The sequence below is a fragment of the Anoplopoma fimbria genome, chromosome 8 (genome assembly GCF_027596085.1).
Source record: "Anoplopoma fimbria isolate UVic2021 breed Golden Eagle Sablefish chromosome 8, Afim_UVic_2022, whole genome shotgun sequence".
Classification (NCBI taxonomy): Eukaryota; Metazoa; Chordata; class Actinopteri; order Perciformes; family Anoplopomatidae; genus Anoplopoma; species Anoplopoma fimbria.
This window is the reverse complement of record NC_072456.1, coordinates 26243594-26269111: the sequence shown is the minus strand read 5'-3', so window position 1 is coordinate 26269111 and position 25518 is coordinate 26243594. Positions and strand designations below refer to the sequence as shown.

At 39.9% G+C, this 25518-nt stretch overlaps 2 protein-coding genes across 3 annotated transcripts in view; both read right to left on the bottom strand.

Moving 5' to 3' along the window:
* Positions 1-605: 605 nt before the first annotated feature.
* kdr (kinase insert domain receptor (a type III receptor tyrosine kinase)) lies at positions 606-25440 on the bottom strand. Of its 2 annotated transcripts, none has more exons than XM_054602792.1 (31): positions 25193-25440; positions 24231-24324; positions 23940-24142; positions 22588-22709; positions 21678-21846; positions 20462-20601; positions 19075-19258; positions 17903-18017; positions 17590-17756; positions 17346-17502; positions 15842-15956; positions 15199-15310; positions 14902-15101; positions 13429-13597; positions 12346-12492; positions 12124-12255; positions 9745-9851; positions 9216-9351; positions 8178-8282; positions 7955-8068; positions 6832-6920; positions 5835-5997; positions 5651-5742; positions 5428-5550; positions 4696-4807; positions 4507-4606; positions 4316-4421; positions 3736-3881; positions 2851-2935; positions 1433-1515; positions 606-1307 (listed from the first exon to the last, which is right to left on the bottom strand). In XM_054602792.1, the coding sequence occupies exons 1-31, from the start codon at positions 25257-25259 to the stop codon at positions 1091-1093; spliced, it is 4071 nt and encodes a 1356-aa protein (XP_054458767.1). In that variant the 5' UTR covers positions 25260-25440; the 3' UTR covers positions 606-1090. The 2 variants fall into 2 exon arrangements, with proteins under 2 accessions (XP_054458767.1, XP_054458768.1); XM_054602793.1 differs by having other exon boundaries at positions 21678-21843.
* clocka (clock circadian regulator a) overlaps positions 19994-25518 on the bottom strand; it is a 53400-nt gene continuing 47875 nt past the window's right edge. Inside the window, exon 23 of the mRNA XM_054602794.1 lies at positions 19994-20009. The gene's annotated coding sequence lies outside the window, so the exon portion shown is untranslated. The remainder of the gene's footprint in view (positions 20010-25518) is intronic.

Below are 25518 nucleotides of genomic sequence, written 5' to 3'. Positions count from 1 at the left end.
GTATTGACATAATCCTCGAGAAAAAGTCTTCAGCATTTCTTCATACAAGATAACACTGAATAAACATTTACTGTCATTCAACAAGACGTTCACAAACAAGACTGCGGTTAAACGGCACCTGCCAAGTGGTTGTGTGAGTTTCATGCTTGATTACACATAAAGTTTATTATTTTTTTCCTTCTAAGCTGTCAAACCTGCTTTTTTAAAAGTGCCTTTTACTTTGTTTGTTGTCACACTGACCCTCACTGGCCTTGGCAGGGCTATTATGAGCATTGTGAGCCGAATACAGCTGAGAAAATACCCCAAGGTTGGAAGGGCATTGTTCCTATAGGACACACACACACACACACACACACACACACACACACACACACACACACACACACACACACACACACACACACACACACACACACACATACACACACAATGACCAAGGCTGAGAAAGTAGTGTTGTCTTTACCGTTAGACTCAGAGAAAGGAAATGAAAGGTGTCTGGTACAAAGAAGGAGACTCATTGATTATCATGTTTTGGATTAACAAATAGTGCCAAATATGGGAAACTTTGCAATTAAAGAGAAAACAAGAGGTGTCTTAATCTGTGAGTATTTTTTATTTTATAAAACTAGTTACATTTATTGCAGGTTTAGTAATACACTTTCAATAAAATACTGTAAGTTATACATATGCATAGAAGAACTGTACAAATGTGACATTGTTCGGATTCATGTGAGAGAACTGCTTCCTTACCGGACATTTAATGTGCCAACACAATAAAAGAAAAAAAAAAAACCATTTGCAGATTCAATTATCTAAAAGTTCCAGATGTCATTTCCTGTATTAGAGGAAGTGGGTGTAGTAGGCGTTTCCTCGTGTCTCGACCTTTTTACTCGCTGAGTAAACATAAAGAGCATTCCTCCGGCTGTCCATAAAGAGAGCTACGCTTACAAACTCATCATACAACCTTCATTTTGTTTCTCCCAGCTGACTTATCAGGGTTATCTCAACATGCTGTGATTGTTCGGAAAGTTTTACACCTGTGACAAATACAGTGAAAAGACTCAAGGGTTAGGTTTTCTTTGGGTGGGGGTCAGACAGGCGGTGTGCTGTAGCGGATCTCGGCGTTGTATTTGTCCGGCGTCTTGGGCAGCGGAGGCTTCTTCAGCATCTTGTGCTTCATGATCACCTCCTCGTTAGCGTAGATCGGGGCGTCTGTGTCGTCAGAGTGGTACCCCGACTGGTATCCGCTCGTCTGATTGGACGACTCCGAGGCCAGAGACTCTTTACTCTTACAGCGCAGCAGCTGGCTGTGGAAAGAAAAAAACAAACAGGAAGGGGGACGTATATTTAAAACCTGATTTGCAGCTTAAAATAAATCAAGATCTGTTTGGTTATGATGTGAGTTATCGACGTGATGACGCGTAGAACTCACCTGAAGTTGGGCGTAGTTGGCAGCTGCTGATTCAAACCCTTCACCTCGTGTGAGAAACACACACCGCTGTCTGTGTGACCCTCCTGTAGAAACGACAAGAATTTAAATGAACACTGGTGGTTGGTGCATACAGAGAAACACTGACTCATATTCTTAGTTAAGTTAAAGTCGGGTTGAAGTGATTAAACCTGAAAAAGGCCACTTCAAGAATAAGTTAAAAACAACAATGAAAACAAGGTGTTTTTGATTGTAATGTGTAAAAAAAAAAAGCCTTTGGAAGAAGTGAAAACTCTCTTGGTAATATTTCTTGAAATAAGATGTAATATTTAGGTCTTTTATAATGAAAAGAGATCTTTAAAAAGAGAGGTGAAGTCCCGCCCCTTTATGGTTGAACACCATGTGACACTATTTCTGAAAGAATATACTGTATATATATGGTAGTCAACGATGAGAGACAATTTATCTTTTAATACCATTTGGATTTTGCAACACATATAATGTTTGTCAATTACAAAGATAGTTCTGCACATCAAGATTAATCTGCTGATACCTTTTTCTGTGAATTAAATAATTATTTTCTCTATAGCATGTAGGAAAATAGAGAAAAATGACCCTCGAGAGTTCCTAAAGCTCCAAGTGACGTCACGAGCAGAACCCAAAGACATTCAGTTTGATTAAAGAAGAATAAAAAGCAGCAAATCCTCTCAACACACAATAGTTCAGCATTGTTCCTTGAAACACGCTTGAAACCATTAGAGGAGTATTAAAGTATTAAAGTATTAAACAATCAACTAATTGTTTCTACTGTATTGCAAAGAGTGACTTATAATAAATTAGTCGGTTGTAGGTGATTTATTTACTCACAATCCATTAGTTGGCAAATTGATTAATCAACAATTGACCATAGACTTATTTTACACAATGTCTAATCTAATATCGAGTCAACTCATCTTTAGTTTTTATTTGAATTTTAAAATTCCTTTAAACATCATAAAAAAGCATTTTAAGTATATTTTCTGTTTTCAAAACATCAGAAGAGTTTTACTTCATGTATTTTCAAAAAATGTCAAAAAGCAGAAATGTATAAAAGTATGCATATTAGTTTATGGATGAAGAAATGAGTGTAAAGTAAACTTACTGCTGTACAATCCAGTGCAAGTAAAAACGCATTTAACATATTCATTTTTTGTTGACATTCTGTTGGAGAGGTCTTATTCAACTCTGAGGCTATTTCTGAAGCTTTACTTTGTGGCGGTGTTGCATTGAACTGGATTATATTATATGTATTTCTAATGTTTTATGAGAATATAGTTGAACATTTCAGAACAAAGCAATTATTGGTCATTTTCAGCAGTAATTATATCAAATCTGTGACAACATGCGTTTTGTGAATGTGTGTTGATTGTGCAGAAACTCACCATGACACTGCTGCGTGCCACAGGGATGTCCTCAAACGTCTTCACACTGAGGGGACGACCGCACCTCTCAGTCTGCTGGGACAATCTGCACAAAGACTCACAGCTCAGTATTTAAACTTTTAAAGTCGTTTCACTCCAAGCACGGATTTCTGTTGAAAAAGGTTCGAGGAAACTTTTGCACTTTTATAAATGTGCACAAACATTTGTGCAGGGTAAAAAATATTTGCACTAACATCGATTTTAACGGATTTCCGGCATCGAAAATGTAAGTTTGACCAATGAAATCTTTTGATCCAAATGGTGTCATACCAGAAGTAGGAATAAATTATTGCTTTGCAAGTCACAAGTAAGTCTAAAGTCTTTTCACTGAAGATCTGAGTCAAGACGGACAACTCCCAGGTCCTCCACTTCAAGTTTCTTGTCCCGAAAAGTCATAATACGCTCTTCACCAAATGCCATGCCATTTGAGTCTCTCTCTGTTATTTCTGACCCACAGGTTTTTCATACTGCAGTTTGATTTCTTGACGACTACCTCAACAACAAAATAAAGGACACCATGTGGCTTGAAATTGCCCAGCAGGTGTGATACAATGAAGATGGGAATGTAGCTGTTATGCACTGGGTAACGTTTTATGTTGGTCCCGGAACGAGGCTGGCTACAACAGCTAGCGTTGGCATCAAATTCTGGGTCCGATAAGTTTATGTATTGTGTAGTGAATGTTGGCCTCCACCTGCTTAGGTATTTGTTGTGTGAAGTGGAGTTTTTTTTTTTACTAAGTTTTGTTTTGTGACCAAAACGGAACACGGCAACAACGCTAATTTGCACCAGAATTTGTCGAAACAGCTTTAAGTAGAGGAGAGTGAGGGTGAGATCATCATGCTGACCCGAGGGATGGCGGCTTGTCATAGTGGAGCTGAGCCTCCAGGATTTCCCCACTTTGCGGCCTGCTGTAGGGGTTCCTGGGGTCAGGGGTCAACAGAGATCGACCTGCCTCTCCGCCGGCTGTCAGAGGGATGTAGTCCTTCCCATCCTGGAGACCCAAAAGTTCATTAATGATTTCACCTCAAATACACACCGGATCAAAATCATCCACACAAATAAGTAGAAATATGAACTTACATTAAATAATTATCAATTTAATGTTTTTCTGTCATTTGTTTTCCTTATCCAGTTATCAGCTTTCTCTTATTGTAACTAGCTTGCGTCAGCCTGTGATTGTTTTCTTGTTCAGCTTCAGCTAACTTCCCAAATTTCCCACAATGACTTGGCACTTGTTGCAATTTGTTGTTCCGTTATTCCGGAAATACTGACATGACATAACAATAGCATAGTAAAAGACATATTCTGAGAGATATTTCCAAAGAAACCTGGTACATCTGCATCCTGTGTGGGTTCTTTTCTATGTGAGTGACATCTGACAATATTTAAGAGATCTTAAATGTTTTATGGACGCAGCAGACGGACCTGTTGGGCGCTGGCCTGCAGCAGGTTGCCCAGATGTTCGACCAGGTCTGCGAATGTTGGCCTGTCTGTGGGACGATCCAGCCAGCAGTCCAACATGGTCTGGTATCTATAAGTAAATTGGATCACGGTTAGACGTTGGAGCGAGTTACATTTTCTGCATGTAACCTGCATTGTGTGGACTTTCATCTCACATCTCGGTGGTGGCGTATTCTGGGGGTCTCATCCTGGTTCCCTCCTTCAGCCTCCTGCAGAACAACTCGTCGATGCAAACGCCCGGATAGGGAGAAGCCCCTGTAGGAGATGAGACGGAGGTGATACTTCAGGTGTACAGTGATCGCTATGTGTCCAGTGTTGTGTGTAATGGTTAATATGAGGCTTACCCAGAGAAAAGATCTCCCAGAGAAGAACTCCAAAGGACCAAACATCACTTTGTGTAGTGTACACCCGATCGAAGATGGTCTCCGGAGCCATCCACTTAAGAGGCAGACGAGCCTGTAGCAAGAAGAGGAACCATTGGTTCACATATTTTAATTGTCTGATGAGGCCATTTTGAACCGCAGAAACTAGGAACTTTCCCCAGAAACTAGGAACTTTTTGAGGAACTTGCAGCCTTCTAACCTAAGTTTTTGACTCTAAATGGAGCATCATTTACTAAATGAACATCATGCTGTATTGAAGAAGACTTGAAACTAGAGATTGAGACCATAAACTCATGTTTACAATGTTTACTGAGGGAATAAACCAAGAGAGAAGTAGAGTCATTTTCTCATAGAGTAAATTAATAACGATCATCAACAGATGATTTACTGCGGGGACGCTTAGTTTCATTTTCCTCCTCTTACAATGGTCAGCAGTTGATGTCGTTGCAGTGAGACAAAACCAACTTACTTCTTAGATTAAGGGTGCAGGGTGTTTACTCTGTGACCATCAGCAGCCATCGTCCCAGAGAACTAATTTGTCTAATCTTTGCAGGTCTTTAAACCAATATGGAAACTCAGACCACAATGGGCCAAAATAAACCCTTTAGTTCCATGAAAAACAGTCCCGGTACTAAGAAGGAACCTCTTGGTGGAAAGCTATTGATCACACATACGTAAGTGTTGGGGACTCACATCTCCCTTGCGGACATAGTCAGGGTCTTTGTAGACGTCTCTAGCGAGGCCGAAGTCGCAGATCTTCACCACATTGTTCTCTGAAAGCAGGATGTTTCTGGCTGCTAGATCTCTGTGGATGCACTACAGAGCAAACAGAAACAAAAGGGATTCACATTATTATCTACAATTTTGGATGTCAACATGTGTACACACAGAGACTTCTAGATAATTGTAGATTCACCTTGCGGGAGGACAGAAACTCCATGCCTTTGGCCACCTGGAAGCTGTAGCTAATCAGGTCCTCCATGGTCAGATGTTCCTCGTCTGAGCTCTCTGTGGTCACACGATGCATTTCAAATCAACATTACAAGCGTCCAACAACAACCAAAGTGTGATTTGTGTCATTCCGCTTCGTCGTCCCTCACCTTCCTGCGTGTCCATGTTGCTGCCTGAAGCCCTGTCTCCAGATCTGGAGCAGACGGCCGTTCCCGTGCAGATGTCCAGCTGGGCGATCTCCCCCAAACCCAGATCCCCTCCGGCCAAGTCCTCCTCTGCAGACGCCCATTTCTGGCTGTCCACCCGTTTCCTCTGTTGAACACCAAGGGAAATCACAGAGAAAAGAGTCAGAATTAATAGTGAAGCTGGCGCCAGAAAATGAAGCAATCACGCCAAGTGGTTGCGGAGCTTAGTCTTGGACCTCTTCATTTTTTTTGACTTGGCGCTATCAAGTGTCACAAATAGTTCCCTGATAAAAGTACTATTTAAATGTCATGGGATTATACAAAGAAGGCCAAATCGCTTTTAAATGCTTTACCAACATGAGGTCTTAACATTTTGCAGCCAAATCAAATTGTTTACAGGATATTCAACCTTTTTGTTTCTTTATAATACATTTAATACTTGACTTCTTTCTTTACAGGGCTTGTGTAAAGGCAATAAAGTAGCTAATGAATATGAGATATGAGTTTACAGATAATTACAATCCCCCCTTGTTATTGTGGAGGTTGGTTTATGGCTTTTTGCTGGTTACACCTACAGTCTATGGGCTTATTTATGAGTTACACTCGTTGTTTTTGATTCCTCAGGGTATATTTTGTTTAATAATGCAGCATATACAGTATAATCTCCTCCTTTCATGCTCATAGTTCGCGCCGTCTGCAGAGGCTGGCACAGACTTTTTTGTTTTGTAAACAATTAAATTCTTATATTCTTCCATGAAACCATGCTGTTGGAGAATATCGGTGTCCCACGATGAGAAACCCCTTGGAATATAAAGAAACTTTCCTTGTCAGCTCATATCTGAACGACTGGCTTTAGATACAATCTGTGGGTCAGCACTGGAGAGCATCACTGGCTTATGGTCTTTCCTCAGTGATGTCATTCTCGGCTGAGTATAACCACATAACGGAGGGTAACATTCACCTTGTAGGGGCTGTACTCTCCACGCTTGCTCTTCAGGTAGCTGGACAGGTTTCCGTTTTTACAGTACTCCACGATCACCATCAGTGGACCTACGGAGAGAGGGGAAGAGCAAAGAGGTTAAGGATCAAAGGACGACAACTCATAACTTTAATAACAAGGTCATAGAGGACATCTAATTATGCCAGGGCAATGCTTGTTAGCCCCATAAACTGTTTATAAGAAGTGGACGTAGTCATCGTCTTGTGGCCTCGAGTTCAGAGATTTTACCATCTTGGATAACGGCCGTCGCCATGTTTTTGTTTTTTTGCTACCAGTGAACAGAAGTTACCATATTCTGAATGTGGACGAGTGACGTAGAGACGCCGTAGACGTCTCTGGTAGAGACCTGTCAATCACAGTAGCCCCGCCCTAAAGCATCCCCTGCTTTATGGTCTGTTTGACTCTAAATGGAGCATCATTTACTAAATGAACATCATGCTGTATTGAAGAAGACTTGAAACTAGAGATTGAGACCATAAACTCATGTTTACAATGTTTACTGAGGGAATAAATCAAGAGAGAAGTAGAGTCATTTTCTCATAGACTTCTATACAACCAGAGGAGTCGCCCCCTGATGGACACTAGAGAGAATGCAGCTTTAAGATATGAAGCATTGGCTTCACTTTTCAGAACTAGAGGTTGTCGTCTGATTTGAGCCAAGGAGGGCTTTTACTCTTTAAGTATCAAAAAGAGTGAACAAACAAGATACAACAAACAAGGTATAACATCTTAATTAGTGAGCATTAAAGGTTGCTTCAAGTCTTTATGCTAAGCTTTATTATCGGTATACCTCATATCACCTTCATATTAAAAAGGACAGATGACTACTGAAACTATTTTACAATGTTTACTGAGGGAATAAATCAAGAGAGAAGTAGAGTCATTTTCTCATAGACTTCTATACAACCAGAGGAGTCGCCCCCTGATGGACAGAAGAGATAATGCAGGTTTAAGGCTTCTGCATTGGCTTCACTCTTCAGAACTGAAGATTGACACCTGATTATAAAGGACAAATATACCCAGGAACGCTTCACGCTGAAGACACAAAAAGGACAAAGATGAGTTCAGCTATCTGCTCGCTCACCTCCAGGCTTCGTACAGGCTCCCAGCAGGTTGACGACGTTCAGATGATGTCCAATATGAATGAGAATTTTCAGCTCCGACATCAAGGCGCGGTACTCACTCGACGTGGCTCCCTCTGAAACACAGAGAGATGAATTTAATTGTGTGTTTGGAAGTTGTTGTTTTTTAATGGTGCATACCGTCTGTGATATCGAGTGGAAAGAAAAAGAGGAGAAAACACTCACCTTTAAGCATCTTGACTGCAACAGTGGTGCATGTTGTGGCTTTCTCGATGCCAAAGGCGGCCGCTTCGACCACCTGACCAAACGCTCCTCGTCCCAGAGGGTCACCTTTAATGGAGGACATCATGAAGACACGAATAACACTGTCAGATGCAGTAGCCCTTCATCAACACCCACCGTCATAAGATGTGTTCATTTTAATTTGTCTTGAACTGGAATTTATGTAAAAAGATCCACTTATGAAAAGGTGAATCATTTATTGTCGTGTATAACAATTCTTCAGTCATGGCTGAAAGAACCACTATTGCTGCTTTGTTGTGGATGTGTCCCAGAAAATAAACGCCGTCATGTTGTCTGGGTTCATAACATCATCTGGAGTCGCTCTGTGAACTTCAGTGAACTTCAGTGAACCCACAATAAACAATTTTGCTGAGATTTAATTGCAAATAACTGATATAATGATGGCAATTTCTAAAAAGTCTGAATTCATGCTTTGTTAAGTCTATCAGGAACGAGACAAGCAAAAAACTTTCAAGATGCCTGTTTTCTAAGATTGTAGCTTCTCCATTAACACTCAAAGTAACGTCATATAGGTGTAAATACAGTAGTGACGTAATTCTTTGTACCATATGGTTTATACACATATATTTATACAAAAAGTTTTGTCCGGTCTCTCTACCAATATGAGGTATCAATGACAGGAGGAGAATCTGAACGCTGATATTTACAACTCGCTCGAGTCGTAAATATTTCAAGGCGCGAATGAGGTGAATTTCACATCTAGTCACGTCCAATCGCGTCTTTGCATTGACTCTGTAAGTAATCTTATCTCGCGGACAAGCCATGCTTCTAGCATTTACTGTTACCTATGACCTGAACGTAGAAATTAAAAAAAGGTGAAAGCTGTATGTCTTTTTCAGCATGATGTAATGTGATCTCTTTTTAACTCTTCTAACTGTCTAAGTGTCCCATTCAAGGCGATGCAGATGCTTGCTTGACTCCTTACTCCCTATGCAACCTTGCAGCCTTCAGTAGTCTCACCTAGCTTCAGCCTGTCCCGAGGGAACTCCCATTTGTTAGCGTCGTAGGTTAGCCTCTCACACTGCTCGTCCATGGGCATGTCCTCTGAGTCCAGGATCATGGACAGGTAGCCCGTCTTCAGATCCTTCCCACTTGGCTGAAACCGTGTGAAAGACAGAGAGAAAAAAATGTCTGAATTAATTAATAAAAACTAAATTGTCCAGCATTTTTCCAATGACTCTCCAGTGAAAAAAGGGTCCCAATCAGTGCTGATGGTCTACGTGACTTATGGGAGCAGAGAGTGGCCCTGTTGTTCCTGGAAACAAAGGAGAGCGGCCACCGAGAGCCAAACCAGTCACTTCTAATCAGTCACACACCCCTACAGAGTGTGTGTGCTTGTGCATGTGTGTGAGTTTTAGCTGTATTTCTTTTTTAAATGTTTCAATCGGAATAGTCTCCCCTGTGTAACAGGAGGGAAAATCCACGGAAGGATGTAAGTAGTGTGGCAAAAGGAGGATGAGGATGAGGATGAGGATGAGGAAGTTCTTACTCTCTTTCTTCCACGGATGACAAAGACGATCAGTAACCAGAAAAACATGGCGATGACCACTGACCCGATGGGAACAATCAGCTCCACATTGGTCTTTTCCTCTGCACCTAGAATAAATGCGACAAATATGAGATACTGGCGTGCTCACAAACGACCTCATAATGCATCTGTTCTTTGTACAAATCATGCAACAAACTTGACAAATTCCTCAGGGAAAAAACGTGGGACAGTCACAGTGGAATGTGGATTATAATTTCAGTTTGCGTGCCTTGGCGGCGTCATTGTCTTTGGCCTGTACACATGTGTATATGTGTGTCTGTGTTTGGGTTGGAGGAAGGAGACTGTTGGAGTCTGGACTGTAAGCAAACTGATATTTTATCTAGTCATAACAAATGTTCAGGAGTCAGCACGAACAATTACTGCCAAAGGCAACTTAGAAAAGCCACTTTTGGAGCCATAGTCATAAACACTGCTGTAATTATTCACCTTTGTCAACAGCAATTCAGTTTAGGGACTGTATGAAAATTATTTGGGGAAAGGTTGGGTCAGAAAAGAGGAGGAAATGGTATTTGTTCTTCTTGTTAATAGGAGGGTAGTCTGAATTTTGCACCTGTTTAACTTTTTCTCATCACAGATTAATTCTACCTTTGTGAAATTTAGCGCGAAAGAAGTACAAAATCAAATAGTTTATCCAAATTTCAATGGACAGATACAATCTTATTCGATGGACAATATAAATGTCAGGAATATATGATTCTACCTCAGTCCCTACCCCAAAAACCTTCAGAAAATCTCTTTTTTAAACTGCTCGATCTCGCTTTTTGCTCCGTAAAACTCCCTCACATGCATGCAATATGTTCTTGTAATCCGTCCGTCCTCTGCACCCTCTCGTTTGCAGAGCTGCCGCCTTGGCCGAGAGCAGCTCTTAACTGGGTCTACATTCTGCTGGCGAGGTCCAGGTCACGTAGGCCCTGGTTCTAGTTAGCGCATTTGTTTGTTTGTCTCTGTGTCTCTGTGTCTCTGTGTCGCTGTGGACAGGAGAGCAGAGGCTGGCCTCTCCCTTTGTCCTGCATTGTTTTGGATTTAGAAACTCCCAGGAGGATGTGTGCTAACTGGGCCAACTTCCTGTCATGCGGAAGCAAAGTTATTCTTACTCCAAATCTTTGATATCAAGAAATGTAGTATGTGTGATATGATTTGGTGAAGCCTTGAGGCGAGATATAAATACACGGTCTTTGTGAGTACTGTGGGTATTGTCAAGAGGTTAAGGCTAGAGCATCTTACATGAACTATGAATAATATTTTCTTCATCAGACGTGGATGGATTACTGAACTGGCCTACTGGGAACAGGCCCAGGGGTCCAGAGGGGACTGGGGCCCCTGGGCCCTCTGTTTGAAGTGAGCTTTAACATTTCCAGTTGGAAAGTAAATGTACTCAAAATCTAGTAAAGGCTTTTAAAGAGATGCAAAACAACTAAATGAGATGGAAAACGATACGAACACACACACAAAACAATCACAAAGAAAGAGACCCAAAAGAAGAACATAAAAGCACACAAGAAGTATAGAGATAAGTGAAACAAGTACAGGTACACATATTACTACAAAGACAGACATGGCTACAAAGAAACACTTTCAAAGTGATGCAAAATCACCAAAAAAAGACAACGTTGAGACAGAATGTCTACCAAAAGACACAAAACTGTTACAAACACACACAAAATGATCACCAAAAGACAAAAAGAGACACAGAACAACTACAAAGAGACACAATGCAGATAGAACGACAACAAAGAGACTCAAAACTGTTACAAAGACACAAAATGATCACAAAAAGAGTGACAAAAAGAGACACAGAACGACTCCAAAGAAAAGCAAAAAGAAACAATAACAGACTTCATCGAGACAGAACGAAAAAAAAAAAGAGTATTGAAAAGCATGAAAAAGGTGCGAAGACGATCAAAAAGAGCAAAGAGACACAAAACAACTACAAAGAGACTTCATCCAGACATAATGAAAACCCCCAAAAAGTATTAAAAAAGCATGAAATAAGTGCAAAGACATTCAAAAAGAGCAAAACAACAGAAAGGACACATAAAAAGACCAAAAAAAGCATGAAATAAGTGCAAAGTGAATCAAAAAGAGGACAGAAACACAAAAGGACTACAAAGAGACGCAATAAGACTTCATCAAGACATACTACAAAAATATAAAAAATTACTATAAACTACTTTTGGGGTCTTGCCCTCATGAAGAAGGTGTAGAGGGCCTTCAACATGTCTATGCCCAGGGGGTTAAATCCATATATGTTATCAGTAAATAGTAAATACTTCACTATTGTACTGTAATACTTCAGGTATGATTCGGGGAGGGACTGACCTTCAGTCGCCAAATAGGCCTGTGAGGTGTCACAGCCGCGGCTGTTACACGCGGTGCAGCTGTACAGACCGCTGTCCTCCTTCTTCACTCGCTGAATGGTCAGAAGGTGGTTGTCCCGACTCAGAATCACGCCTGAAATCAGTCCACGCTGTTTATCAAACAAACTGTGGCAACTTGTGAAGTGAGTCAGTGTTCATTATAAAAAGCCATGCACCGTCTCACCTGAGCCCTCCACCACGGTGAGGTTGTTTTTGGTCCACACCACCGTCGGGTTCGGCGTCCCCGCAGCATCACACAGGAGGTGGATCGTTGCGCTCACGTTTACTTTTTGGTCGGTTAAATTGTGAAGGATTCTCGCAGCCTCAAGACCTGAAATCAGAATCAAAGTAAACTGATCTGGATCTAAATGGATCTAACACATCTAACAGGTACAATGAAATAATCCTGCATCAAGATCTTCCCTCAATAAAATGCCCCACTTTGAATACTTGCATAGTGGTATATTTCTCACAACTTCTAATTGTGTATTCTTCATGATCCTGAACTTGATAAATTCAGCCTTGTCTGTGACAATAGTGTAACTGTAGGGAAAACAAGTACAAGTATCTCACTCTACAGGCATTAAGCACCACTAGAAAGATTGAAAATCTGACAATAAAGTGCCTTGAAACTTTTTTTCTTAATGCACAAACTTGTGACTTTGAATCCTAGACTGTATATAAGAAGGGGAAGTAGACATTGTGACGTCACCCATTGGTTTGTGGACTGATGTTATGAAGCCTCGATTTCAGAGATTGTACCGTGGCCATGGCTTTTTTGCAACCAATAAACAGAAGTTACCATATTTGGAATGAAGAGGAGTGACGTAGAGATGCCATATATGGCTCTTGTAGAGACCTGTCAATCAGTGTGTAGCCCCGCCCTAAAGCATCCCCTGCTTTATGGTCTGTTTGACTCTAAATGGAGCATCATTTACTAAATGAACATCATGCTGTATTGAAGAAGACTTGAAACTAGAGATTGAGACCATAAACTCATGTTTACAATGTTTACTGAGGGAATAAATCAAGAGAGAAGTAGAGTCATTTTCTCATAGACTTCTATACAACCAGAGGAGTCGCCCCCTGATGGACAGCAGAGAGAATGCAGCTTTAAGACACTTCAACATCGGCTTCACTTGGCAGAACCGGAGATGCCTCCTGCTTGAAATTATGGTTTTTCCATTGTGGATCATCAACTTGTAGGTCCTGAATGTCTCAGTGTTCTCAAACATTTAAAAAGAAGTCAATTGTACATTGTTTTCACCTTTGAGAGAAAGACGGCGCAGCAGGCAGGTTTTGTCCCGAGTCTTGATGTTTTCCACCTGACAGGCGTACAGACCTTCATCCTGAGGGGACGCGTCGGGCAGCGACAGCTCCAGGGTCACGTTGTTGCCCTGCAGGCTGGACAGCGCTACACGTGACGGGGGACTCCGCTGCAATTCAAGGGAGAGACGGGAGTTATTTACATATTTTACTCAAGTAAAAATAACAATACCACCATGTAAAATATTCTGTTACAAGTAGAAGTCCTGGATTGCAAGTGTGCAAAAGTAAAATACACTACCAGAAGTAAAAGTATTTATTAATATATTATTGATGCATTAATGTGTTATTCACTTTAATGTTGAAGGTAGATTTCATTTGTATTACTTTATAAACTGCTGTGTAGTTTAATCTATAATTAAAGCTGCAGTCAGCGATGAACAGACCCTCGCACCTTCACGTGTCGAACAGGCAAAATGAAAACAGGAAGTCTCCTGAGTGCAATGATCCCCCCCATAAAAGTAAAATAGTGCATGGCTTTTGAAAGGGGTGGGGCTAACATTTCGGGGGTGGGGCCACGAGTCCATATTGGCATTTAAATGTCTTTAATGGCTGAGAAATTTGAAGCAGAGATGACTTAGGACGCCGAAGTTCCTGTTTCATGGAAAAGGCGTCTTTTGCCGAATCGTCACGGCGACAATGTTGCATGATAACTTTTGATCGAGATGGTCTTTACATTGTCCTGAACAAATTTATGGTCTATCGGATTAAATCTGTACGAGGAGTTTGTTAAAGTAAAGCAACTTCAAAGGGCTAAAATGGGCTAAATTAGCACATTCAATTCAAAATGGCTGACTTCCAATTGGATTTTGGGTATAAGTCCAAGAGGCTTTATTGCATGAGGCTGCTATGATCTGAAATTTTTCCCTCTGTGTGATGCGTGTGCAAAATTTCCCAACTTTTCAACAATATTAATTCCTTAAATGTCATATCTGCTGGCCCCAATAATTCTGTCCAAAGTATCCTTTAGTCTGTCTTTGCTTACTTCAATAACCTGCACGTGGTGAATTTGCACGTCGTTATACTCCAATGCTACCTCCATTTCATTTTAAAGAAAAAACTAGTTATGTCAAATATATAAAGTACGTTTTCATATGTTTACATTTTATATTCTAAATGTTGTAGTTTGGTATATTTACAGATATTTAGCTCCAGTGTTGATGCATTATTACGGTGATTTACTGTTTCCGTGGAAAACACAATTATTCCCCACTTTGGGATTAATAAAGTCCATCTAGTTATCTATCTAACTATCTATTACACACATTTATTTAATTGATTTTATACTGTATTGATAATCCAAATCTGCTACTTAACTAAAGCTGTCAGATGAAAGTTATGGAGGAAAAATTACAGTATTTAGATGTAGTGGAGTAGAAGGATAATTTTGCATAAAATGGAAATACTCCAGTACCTCAAAATTGTTCTTGAGTACAGTTACATTCCACCACGGTCGACACGGCTGCACCGACGTGATCTGCTCCGACTCTGATATGTTGTTCACACTGAACCAGGTCAGGTTCCCGTAGATCAGCTTGTCGGCCTTACAGTGCAGAACCACGTGGTCCTCCTCTAAGGGCTCGCTGGACGGAGACACACTCAGCTCGAGGCCGCCTGCAGACCACAGACGGACACGAAGACATGAATGACGTAAAGTGAAGAGTAGTAACAATTACAGAAAGAGTACACAGGAAAAAAGAACAGTTCTTACGTGTGACGTGGAAAAAGATGATGCGTGAATCCTCCCCTACTTTGTTGGCAGCCGTGCATCTGTAGAGGGCCTGGGCCTCGGCTTTCTGAAACTTCAAGGAGCTCGCGATTTTCTAGGGAAATGCATTTAATTTGTTAATGATTGCTCATTAAATAAAGTGCAACTGTTTAACTGAGGATTCTCATGGTGGACTAAGAAGGGCTAAAGCTGCCATTATAATACATTATATTAATAGGTAGAAAAATAACTCAATAAATAGATGCAAATTATAAAGAAAGAAATGTAGATAAATATGGTATTTATGTATTTGAACAAAAAAGCTAATTAATAAAAAGAAAATAAACAAAAGAAGAAATACATGTAAACAGAAAATAATACTACATATAATACATTATAAAATTTTTTTTGTTCTATTTTTGCGCGTATTTATTTATTCCACACTTAACAATTGATTTAGTTTTATTTATTTTATTTATTTTATTTATTTTATTTATTTTATTTATTTTATTTATTTTATTTATTTTATTTATTTTATTTATTTTATTTATTGAGAAATATATTTAATTATGTATTATAATGTCAGCTTTAGTTCTCCATAGAGGACAGCAGGGAGAATGGCTTTTAATCAAGACAAATGATTAACCTTTTGAGAATGCTCAACGTCAATGGTAATCCGTTCTACCGGGTGGTGACCGGTGCTGTTCCTTATATCCCTCCAGCCTTTGCACTCCGCTAGCTGCACCTCAGACGGTCTTGACCTGTTGGACAAAAACAAAGAGAAACCATGTGACACATCTTAAAAATGTCCTCAAAGAAGCTGCACTAGTTACCCGTGTTAATGTAGGTGCATCATTGTGCTTCTGCAGATGTTTCTCTTTTACTCTGATGAACTTTGACTTTCACTATTACGGTCATGTATTGGCAGTTCACGTGTTTCTTCTTTTCTGTTTTTGCTGTGTTACGCAACTTATTTTTAGTTGAGGCAGAAACAGTCAGTCTAAATTCAGAAGCACCAGGGAACTGGAGATTTTGGTTTGTTGTAAAATTCAAAAGGAGTGCAAGAAGAGACGCAGCTTCAGCAGGAAGAAGAGCTTTTTTTTTTATAGGGAGCACGAAGGGAACAACAGGAAACGTAGTGCAGTGACTGAAGGAAGTGCTCCGATGTGTAGACAGGAGATAAGGAAACCTGCTGATGGTTCTTCTCTGGACAAAGCCTCCACTTTTCTATCAACACGCGTCAAATCACAACATATATGAGGAGGCTGTCGGGTAACACGCCACCGTCTCCCGTCTGTATAGTGACAGAAACCTGATCCAGAAACGTTTACGCAACTAATCTCAGATTGTACAGAAACCCGTAAACACATTCTGAGTCAGAGAATAATTGACGTTGCTTCTTAAAAAATGGACATTGTGAGGAGCATGAATCACATCCGCTGATCTGCGTCGGGTCAGAAAGGAGCTCTCATTGTCTCGTATCGTGTTTTTGTCAACATCACGAAAGCAGCTATTCCTCTTCTAAATCAACAACCTGTTGACAATGAGTGACCGAGATTTATTGATATCTCTATTTTCGTGTCGTGCAGATAACTTGCCGAACCCTCGTGGGTTTATTAAACACCAAAAATACAGCTGCAGTGGACACACGTTTCATTAAATTTCATTCAATTGCGGTCGTAAACTAAATATTCTCCTTTTTCTCAGAGGCACGGCAAATAAAATCCTTTCCTGAAGCACAACTCAAGTTTTTCATAGTCATCATGCCAAAAAAAATCACCATAAATTGAAGAGTACACTTCTTGTCCTCGTAGATAAGAAGTGGGCCTCATTCTCAACTTCACCGAGCCTAGACAACAAACTGATTCTGTCCTTCTCTGCAGTAGAACTATGGTAATGTTCCAGAGCGTAACTGTGCACATAGTGATCTTTGTCGTTTGTTTAAGTCATATTTCACATAAAGTTCTGCACTGTAGTTATTCTTTATGAGACAATAAGTTCGTAACTTGTTTGAAACCATACATAAACAGACAATTTTTCTCTGTGCACGGGAAACAGTTTGGTCCTAATCTCCTGAATATCACAAAGTAACCTGCTCTGGAAAATGAGAAGCCTGTGAACACATTGTGCATATTTAAAAAAGGACTTACAGGAAGGCCTCTGGACAGTCCTCTTTGGACATCCACTGCCACTGGATGTGTGCAGGTGTGGGGAATCCACGGGCGGTGCACCTCAGGGTGGGGCTGCTCCCGTACAGGTAGACATCAGTGTCCACCGCCACCTCCTTCTCAATGATGTGAGGAGGAACTGTGGAAGAAGACACCAGAGAGTTAACAACACTGTCTCTCCCCCGGCAGCGTACAAAAACTGTTAAAACAAACAGAGAAAACTTGCCGTTGACCAGCAGCTGGAAGGTTTGCCTCTGTTCGTCTTTGGTTATCTTGTTGGACAGGACCATTGTGTAATTCCCTGCATCCATTTCTGTGACTACGCGGATGATGAGGGCGTCACTTCTCTGTTTTATTCTGTAATCTTCCTTTAATGGAAGGCCATTCTTTAACCTGGGCAGACAGAGGAGAATAAAAAGCGTGACATAAAGTATCTGAACTAAGTGAATAAGACAAATGTCATGATAGAAAGTTATGTTTTTAACTAACTGCTGCTAGTACTTTCTATGCTACAATGTTTTGTTCCACTGTGAACGTACCATTTAAAGCTGGGCTCTGGGTAGGCTGAGTACTTGACGGGGATGGAGGTTTGATCCCCCACATTTACCTCCAAAACCTTCGTCCACGGCTCTTTCATATCAATGAAAGGCTTTTCTGCAAACAACAAAAAAAGCAAACGTTAGCAATATGTCTCTTCAATATTTCAAGATTCAAATCTTAAGAAGGAACCATAGCATTTGCTCTGGACATGCATGGCCACGCCCATCTCATTATTTTATGAGCATTAAGAAAATGGGAAAAGATTTGTTCGTAAATAAAGATCAATACCACTGTCTACTAGAGCCATACAAAATAAAATATCGGAGCCAAGAGAGGAAAAATAAGAAAAAAAGTATGGGATTTTTTTTTTTTATTAGATTAAAGATGTGGATGCTTGACAAAAAACCCACAATTTTTATGATATTTTTTGTTTTTTGTTTTAAATATGTGACTTTCTTTTCAAGGAATTTCAGATTTCTTTTGTATATTTACTACTTTAATCTTAAAGGTTTTTTTGAGTAAATAATCTTTTAAATCAGAGTTTTTTTCTCTGAATATTTCCCCCTCTTCCTGCTCTGTAATTTTTTCCTATAAATGGCCCTTATACGTCGTCCTAACAAAAAACATACCTGACTTCTTTTTATTTTACAACTGGTTAGCTGTAAACATTTTTTTTTTTAAACTTAGCTTAATTAACTGATTGGAGGTGGAAGGAAAAGTATTACCTTTGTTTCTACAATCCATTATAATTATTTAACTAATAATATCATTTGTTGATGTATTTTTGTAATATTTTTGACTTCCATGTCGTTTTACTACATTTAGTTTTGGGGTTCCATATGACACATCCAGAGGAAAACTAAAATTTTAAAAACTTCCCGGAAAAGAATAGGAAATATTTTTTTGAAAAATAAACGGTTCCACCTCAATGTGAAGTCTCTGTATCACAGTATGGAAAAACAGCAAGCGGTATTATTAAAGCATACCAATCTATCTACATAAGTTCTCATTGGTAGTAGACTTCATAGACATAAGTAGACTTTCATATCTACATATATTATTTTCTAAACCATTACACAGAGTATCTAAAATGTCTCATGAATGAACTCATAAATGAGGTAAATTGGAATGTTTTTCGTCTCCAACAACATAAAGTTTTCAGTACACCTACCAAACACTTTAAGGAATGCCGAGGCACTTTTCTCCATCTTCCCACTGGAGGCGGTGCAGGTGTATTCTCCCATGTGGTCGACTGTCACGTTCTCCACTATGAGTGTGTTGGACAGCTCCAGGGAGTTCCACAGCTTCTTCTTGTGGGGGGTCGCGTGGGTCGGCCTCGAACCGTTCACCGAGGTCTGACACGAGAGAGAGAATAATTCAGAATCGCTATTTAGACAATTAAGAACACATCAGAATACATGTGAACATACAGAGAGGAAGACGTTTTGGGTTTTAAAGGGAGAAATGACCAAATATTGGCTTTATTCTCAGGCTTATTATCTCTGCCAGGTGTTAGCCTGTTGGGAGATCATGTGTTTGGTTGTGTGTGCATCTGTCTGTCTGTCCGTGGCTAATCTGGTATACTGCTGGACTCATTAGTCTAATATTTTCTGTGCTCATTTATGACTGTATGCTCAAGGACATGGTTTTGGTGAAACCCTGTTTTAATGAATCCTTTTATATTCTCAATGACTGCTGATTCCTCTGTGCTCTTAACGGGACGGTCGTGGTCGCAAGTAAACAACAACTACTTCAGTAGCAAAAGGCTTTTCTGACAATTCGCTAGGCTACAAACAAGCCTTAACTAGTCTGTTGAGGTCATAGACTGTATTTAAGAAATGGAGGTAGTCGACATGACGTCACCCATTGGTTTGTGGACTGCAGTTTTGGAGTGAATTCAGCATTGTGGCCGTCGCCATCTTTATGGTCTGTTTGACTCTAAATGGAGCATCATTTACTAAATGAACATCATGCTGTATTGAAGAAGACTTGAAACTAGAGATTGAGACCATAAACTCATGTTTACAATGTTTACTGAGGGAATAAATCAAGAGAGAAGTAGAGTCATTTTCTCATAGACTTCTATACAACCAGAGGAGTCGCCCCCTGATGGTCACTAGAGAGAATGCAGCTTTAAGATATTGCAGCATTGGCTTCACTTTCCAGAACTGGAGGTTGGCGCCTGGTTGCAGACCACATTTTGGACTTCCAAAAAACTGACATCTAAAGATAATTTTGTTGTTTAATTTAAGCATATGCAAATGAATGTTATACCCAATAAAGTTAGGCGCTATACCAGATGAATAAATCCCAGTTTTTAATATATTCACAACCATCTTGACTGTAAGGGAGCATTGATTGACAACTGAGTGAGAACTGAAGGATTCCTGGAAGCAGGAAGTAAGGAATACGGGGAATGATAACAGGAAGTGAGATACAACCCTTCTGGTTATCTCTGTCTGTCCTCAGCAGTGTGTTAAAAAACAGGCTGCCACATGTAACCTATACATCGTCACTGTCCATCACAGAGGAGGAGCAGGAAAGCCTCGGGCACTGACCAGGGCCTGACCGGAGTGCGTCCAGTTGAATTCGATGCCCACGTTGAGCTCGGTTTTGGCCGTGCAGCTGAGCACCAGCCGCTCCCCCACAGACAGCCTCAGCTGTGACGGGGTCAGGGTGAGTTCGTAGATCTTGTATCCTGCGGAAAAGGGAGGGACGACATGGCAGTCAGTGGACGGCCTATTGTTCTCCTGCGACTACTGACTCTCTCTCTCTCTGCTCCTACACTACCTCGCTCGCTCGCTCGGCATTCCACCAAGTCTTTTCACTTACTTACGATCAGTCCCTCTTTCACACACAAACAAGCAAAAAGCCTGCATTTCGGCCTCTGTCTACACGTATACAGATATTTTCCTCTACGTTTTGAAATAGAATTCTGTCCACACAAGCTATAATTTACAAAATATCTCCGTCCACACTAGAACGCAAAAAAAACGATTCCAATGTGGCGAAAAAGGCTACAACAACGATACCTCAAACACTAGAGAAGACGATTGTGAGCATGCTCAGTTAGCTTATATTCCTTTGGCGGTGTTAATACATAGTAAACAATAGTAAAGCAATAGCCAATTATTTCTTTATTTATACATACTTGATATTTGGTGCTATGGTGGAAACCAAAATTGACCTATTTGTGGACGGATGGCGAGGTGGATTTCCTGCTTAGTGTCACTTTAGTGAAAATTTTGATTGGGAGTCTTGTTATACGAAATATTCAAACATCTCAGTGGCCTTTCAGGAAAAATATCATGCCAAAGAAAACTCTGAGAATGTAAGGAACGAGTTTCTTCACGCAAACGACCTGATAAACGGGGCAATAGTATCGACCAAGCTCAAGAACTGTCCAGCCAAAAGGCACCTCAGTGGTCACGGGTTTTACTTCAGGTATGTTTGAATGATCTTTGAAGGTTGTTGTTGAAGTGAAAACCATTCTTTATCGTTTCCCAGACGTTCCCTTTTTACATCTCCATACTGATTCAAACTAACCAGAGTTTTTCAAATCTACAAACTAAAAAGTTTTCAAAAATAGCCGTTTTAGAAACCTAAAACTCCAAAGGCCAAAACAAAGAGGAATGTATATATTTCAATATCTGTGGACTCGACCTTGGATACAGTCTTTCCACTAAGTTTATATATTCATTCAGTCTAATAAAATACAGACATGTTACTTCTACAGCTGATGCTTTGCTGTGTGAATCTTTCCGTCCATCTTACCGACGACAGCGACGATGTAGAGCGGAGACTTAAACGTCTCGTTTCCGATGCGGGTCTGGCAGGACACGACGCCGGCGTAGCTGATCAGGTGACTGGGAACCGTGTAGCCCGTCTTGGGGTCCCACAGAGAGTCCTTCCCATCGGGATGGAGCTCCTTGTTTGGATACTTCTGACAGACACAGACGTTTACTGATTTATTGAACATAGAGTAAAAAATGAAATAAAAAACACCAGCAAATTTGACACATGAGCATCATTATCTAGCTATGTAAATAAGATAATGTAAAAACTCCACATTAGGTGATTAAAAATAATCTTTTAACTGAACTTATCAGCATCAGTTGTTTATAATATAGGAACTCATGAAAATGTATATTCTAGGTTGTGAGCCTGAAACCACATTGCATCTAAATTCCATTGGTTTTCACAGTTTAATCAAAAATATATTGTTTTGGCTCAACTAGATTGATTTAATATTCAATGTAATCTGAGAAAAAAGGATTTGACACAGGACTAAGACAGGACTATTCTATAAATTTGAGTCGATTCTGACAACTAAACATGAGACATCCAGATATTTAGATGTCGGTAGAAGTTATAATTCAGTATTTAAAGCTTGATAACTCTTCTTGATGGCTGACGCTAATATGCACACGTATATTTTTGATGTCGTTGGCTGTAAAAGGGTCTTTTGGTTGCATTTTGCGAAATGTAAGATTGCATGTTTTTGGGGGTTTGACCCCTACAGGAGACAAAAAAACACAATATCTCTCAGTTGTTGCTTTGATTTTAACCTTTAAGCAATAGATTTTAATTTAACAACAACCCTTTAAAATGAGTCGCGATATTACTTCTGCTGTAACGCCGGTCATCCTACAACATGAAGCAGGCAGAAACAGCTCTTCCTTACAGTGTGGAGCGTGACGTTGAGATTCTCCACCGAGCTTCGACACGGTATCACCACCCGCTCCCCCTCACGGATGAACACCACCTCGTACTCTTTCTCAGACGGCACAAATGGAATCTTGTAATCTGAAATAAAACCATCAGATAATGTGTTTTATTTCAAGTTAAGTTAAAAAGAAAGTGAAAAGTGAAATTGATTAGGATGGGTCATCTGAGTCATCCCAGATTTTCTTGTCCATTTACAGTATAAATGTACAACTTTTTTACAGTACTTTTACAGTTTAAATGTTGACAGTGGTACTATTTGTAGTATTGCTCATAACAATCCAAACCTTTAAAAGAATTTGACCTAATGACGTCTGCAAGACTTCAGCCAGTGTCTCTGACCTGACAGTGGGTTTGGGAACCACAGTGTTAAAATAAAACTATTTTTTTAGAAAACTCAACCCATCCACGATAGAAACATTGTTTAAATTGTGAGAAGGATGAATTTGTGCATTAAAGTTCTACTGCCATTTCCACATCACCTTATATTATCTTGAACTTGTTAACCAGCCATATAGAAGAGACATACATTTGTTAAATCACAACTTGTTATATGCATATGTGATTAAAAACATATAAACATGTTAAATACTTTATAAATGATTTAACAGGCTATCGTTTATTACCATTACACCATTAATACAAACAGAATGTAAGCTAGCCTTTCTTTTGAGCAAGTGAAATGACAACGGTAAATAGTTCAATATCTGTTCTCTAAATATACTTGTGTTCAACCTCTTGTCTAAAACACTAAGTTTCAACAGATTTGCAGCAAATAGGGAACAGCGTGGGTCCATGTTTCCTTCCTGATTCACATAAACTGCAACCATCAAATATAGAGGGACACATTTAGAGTGTTTACGTGTAAAACTGAGCTGAATTTTTAAGTTTGAATAAATTGTCATTTTTAATAATCACTAACTATACTTTTTTGGAACTGTGCACTAAAATTTAACCAAAAATGAAACTTAAACTTTTAAGTTTGAGGATATTGTATTTTTTAATAATCACTTACTATATTTTTTAAGTACTGTGCTCTTGTATTTAAACAAAAAATAAAATGTAAAATTTCTAATAACTCAAAAAAATTTGTTTAGGTGACTTAAATATTTTGATTTAATCGGTTTCCACAAAAGTTTTCTGAACTTTTTGGGTTTTACAGTGTAGTTGTGTTTTAAAGGCTCGATTTCTTAATACTGTCCCAAACAACACTTGGACCTGCGTTATAATAAAATATATAATATGATGTATTAAAACAATGACATGAGAATCTCAGTTTTTATAATATAGGATGTTTAGAGTTGGTTATACCGTGGACAAACACATAAACAGCTACTGAAGTCTTGCCGTCTTCCACCTTCAGGTCTCTGTAGGAGCACTGGTACTGTCCGGTCTCGTTGACGGTGGCGTTGGAGATATGAAGCGTCGTGCAGAAGAGTCCCGATCCACTGCAGTCACTGGTGGAGAAGCGGGTGCTCGTCGGAGGGGTCGTCCACCTCAGGTACTGCCGACCTCTGCCACACAAGAGATCCAGAGTCAGTTCTGTCTGTATGTTTGGATCCATGTATGGATCGATCTCTGTAACTTTATTTATATGTTTACCTGCATGTCAGTTCCAGGTTGTCTGATCTGTTCATCCTGTGAACGCCATAGATGTTCAGCGTTGGTGGATCAGGCATGAACCGCAGTTCGATGGCTGGAGGAGTCAACAAACACATTGATGACACAAGTCTGTGCAGCGCAAACGAAACAATAGCTACACAAAGGGGTCAGAGGTCACTGTTGTTTCCAAAAAACACGCACAGTTTGGTCCTTTAAAAATGACCTAAATGGAAATTAAATCAGGTCAAAAGCAAAAGGTAGGAACTTAAAAGCACATAACAGATTTCTTTTTTTAATAGGTGTTTCGTAACTGGCTACTCGGGGCCATTTTTTTTTCCACTGCTGCAGAAAATGGTGGAGCTGTGTCAAAACAGGAAGCAGGGGAAGATGGGCCGGGTCAGGCTCAATAGCCCCAGCACAGTGTGGCCTAGGTGGGGTTCCTGTTTCTGAGGATACAGGCTGCCCACCACCTCCCTGGGAGGCCCTAAAGACCACATTGTATTGTATGGAAAAAAAAAAGCCAGCACATTATAGACTGACCAAGTGGGAATTATATAGGTTTGACTCAATGATTTCTAAATTAAGATGCCGATCCTTATTCTTTAGCAAATATAAACTATTATGTTGGGTTGAAATGTATTCTTTTTTGTCAATTAGACTCACATTTCCCTCCTTGTCTCAACATATACCAGAGCAGAAATTAGTGGATAACGCTAGAATACTTTTCCATACTCTTTACATTTCAAATCTTATCAAATTTATGAAATTATTCATAAACCACAAAAACTATTTGGCCCATTTATGTCTGACCTAATAGTCACATCTGAAAATTACGTTAAATTGAAATAAAAAAATAAAATAATAATCTGGTTGAATAAATTATTGCAAAACTCAGTTAGTTATAAAACTGAATTTATTGGTTAAGACAGAAGATTTGATGAGTATTTAATTGTTTCTCTTACCAGCAACACAAGTGATTTTCAGAATAATGCCAAACAGTGGAATGACGGAGACTGCCCGTGCCATCATCCGACAGAAGACATGGACAGAGTCCTCACCAACATCCAATAATTAAAATAAAAGTCTTCACTGCAGTAAATGATAATCCTTCAGGCTCCGTGTGCTAATCCATCGACTTCTGATGTTTTAGATTCCACTCCAGAGAAAGTTTGAGGCGCCACAAAGTCATGAAAAACGAGCAGCGGTAGAGCGTCGGTGGGTAAAGTGTGACTGAAGCTGCTGCTGAGGATGGAGAGATGCCTTCAGCTGGGCAGCCTGCAGGGGAGGA

Excerpts from the sequence above, each read along its gene's own strand:
- kdr (XM_054602792.1), bottom strand. The coding sequence starts at position 25,259 with ATGATGGCACGGGCAGTCTCCGTCATTCCACTGTTTGGCATTATTCTG. Across the intron at positions 18,018-19,074 it reads GGCATTCCTTAAAGTGTTTG|AAAAGCCTTTCATTGATATG; the intron begins GTAGGTGTACTG and ends TGTTGTTTGCAG. Across the intron at positions 4,422-4,506 it reads GAATACGCCACCACCGAGAT|ATACCAGACCATGTTGGACT; the intron begins GTGAGATGAAAG and ends ATTTACTTATAG.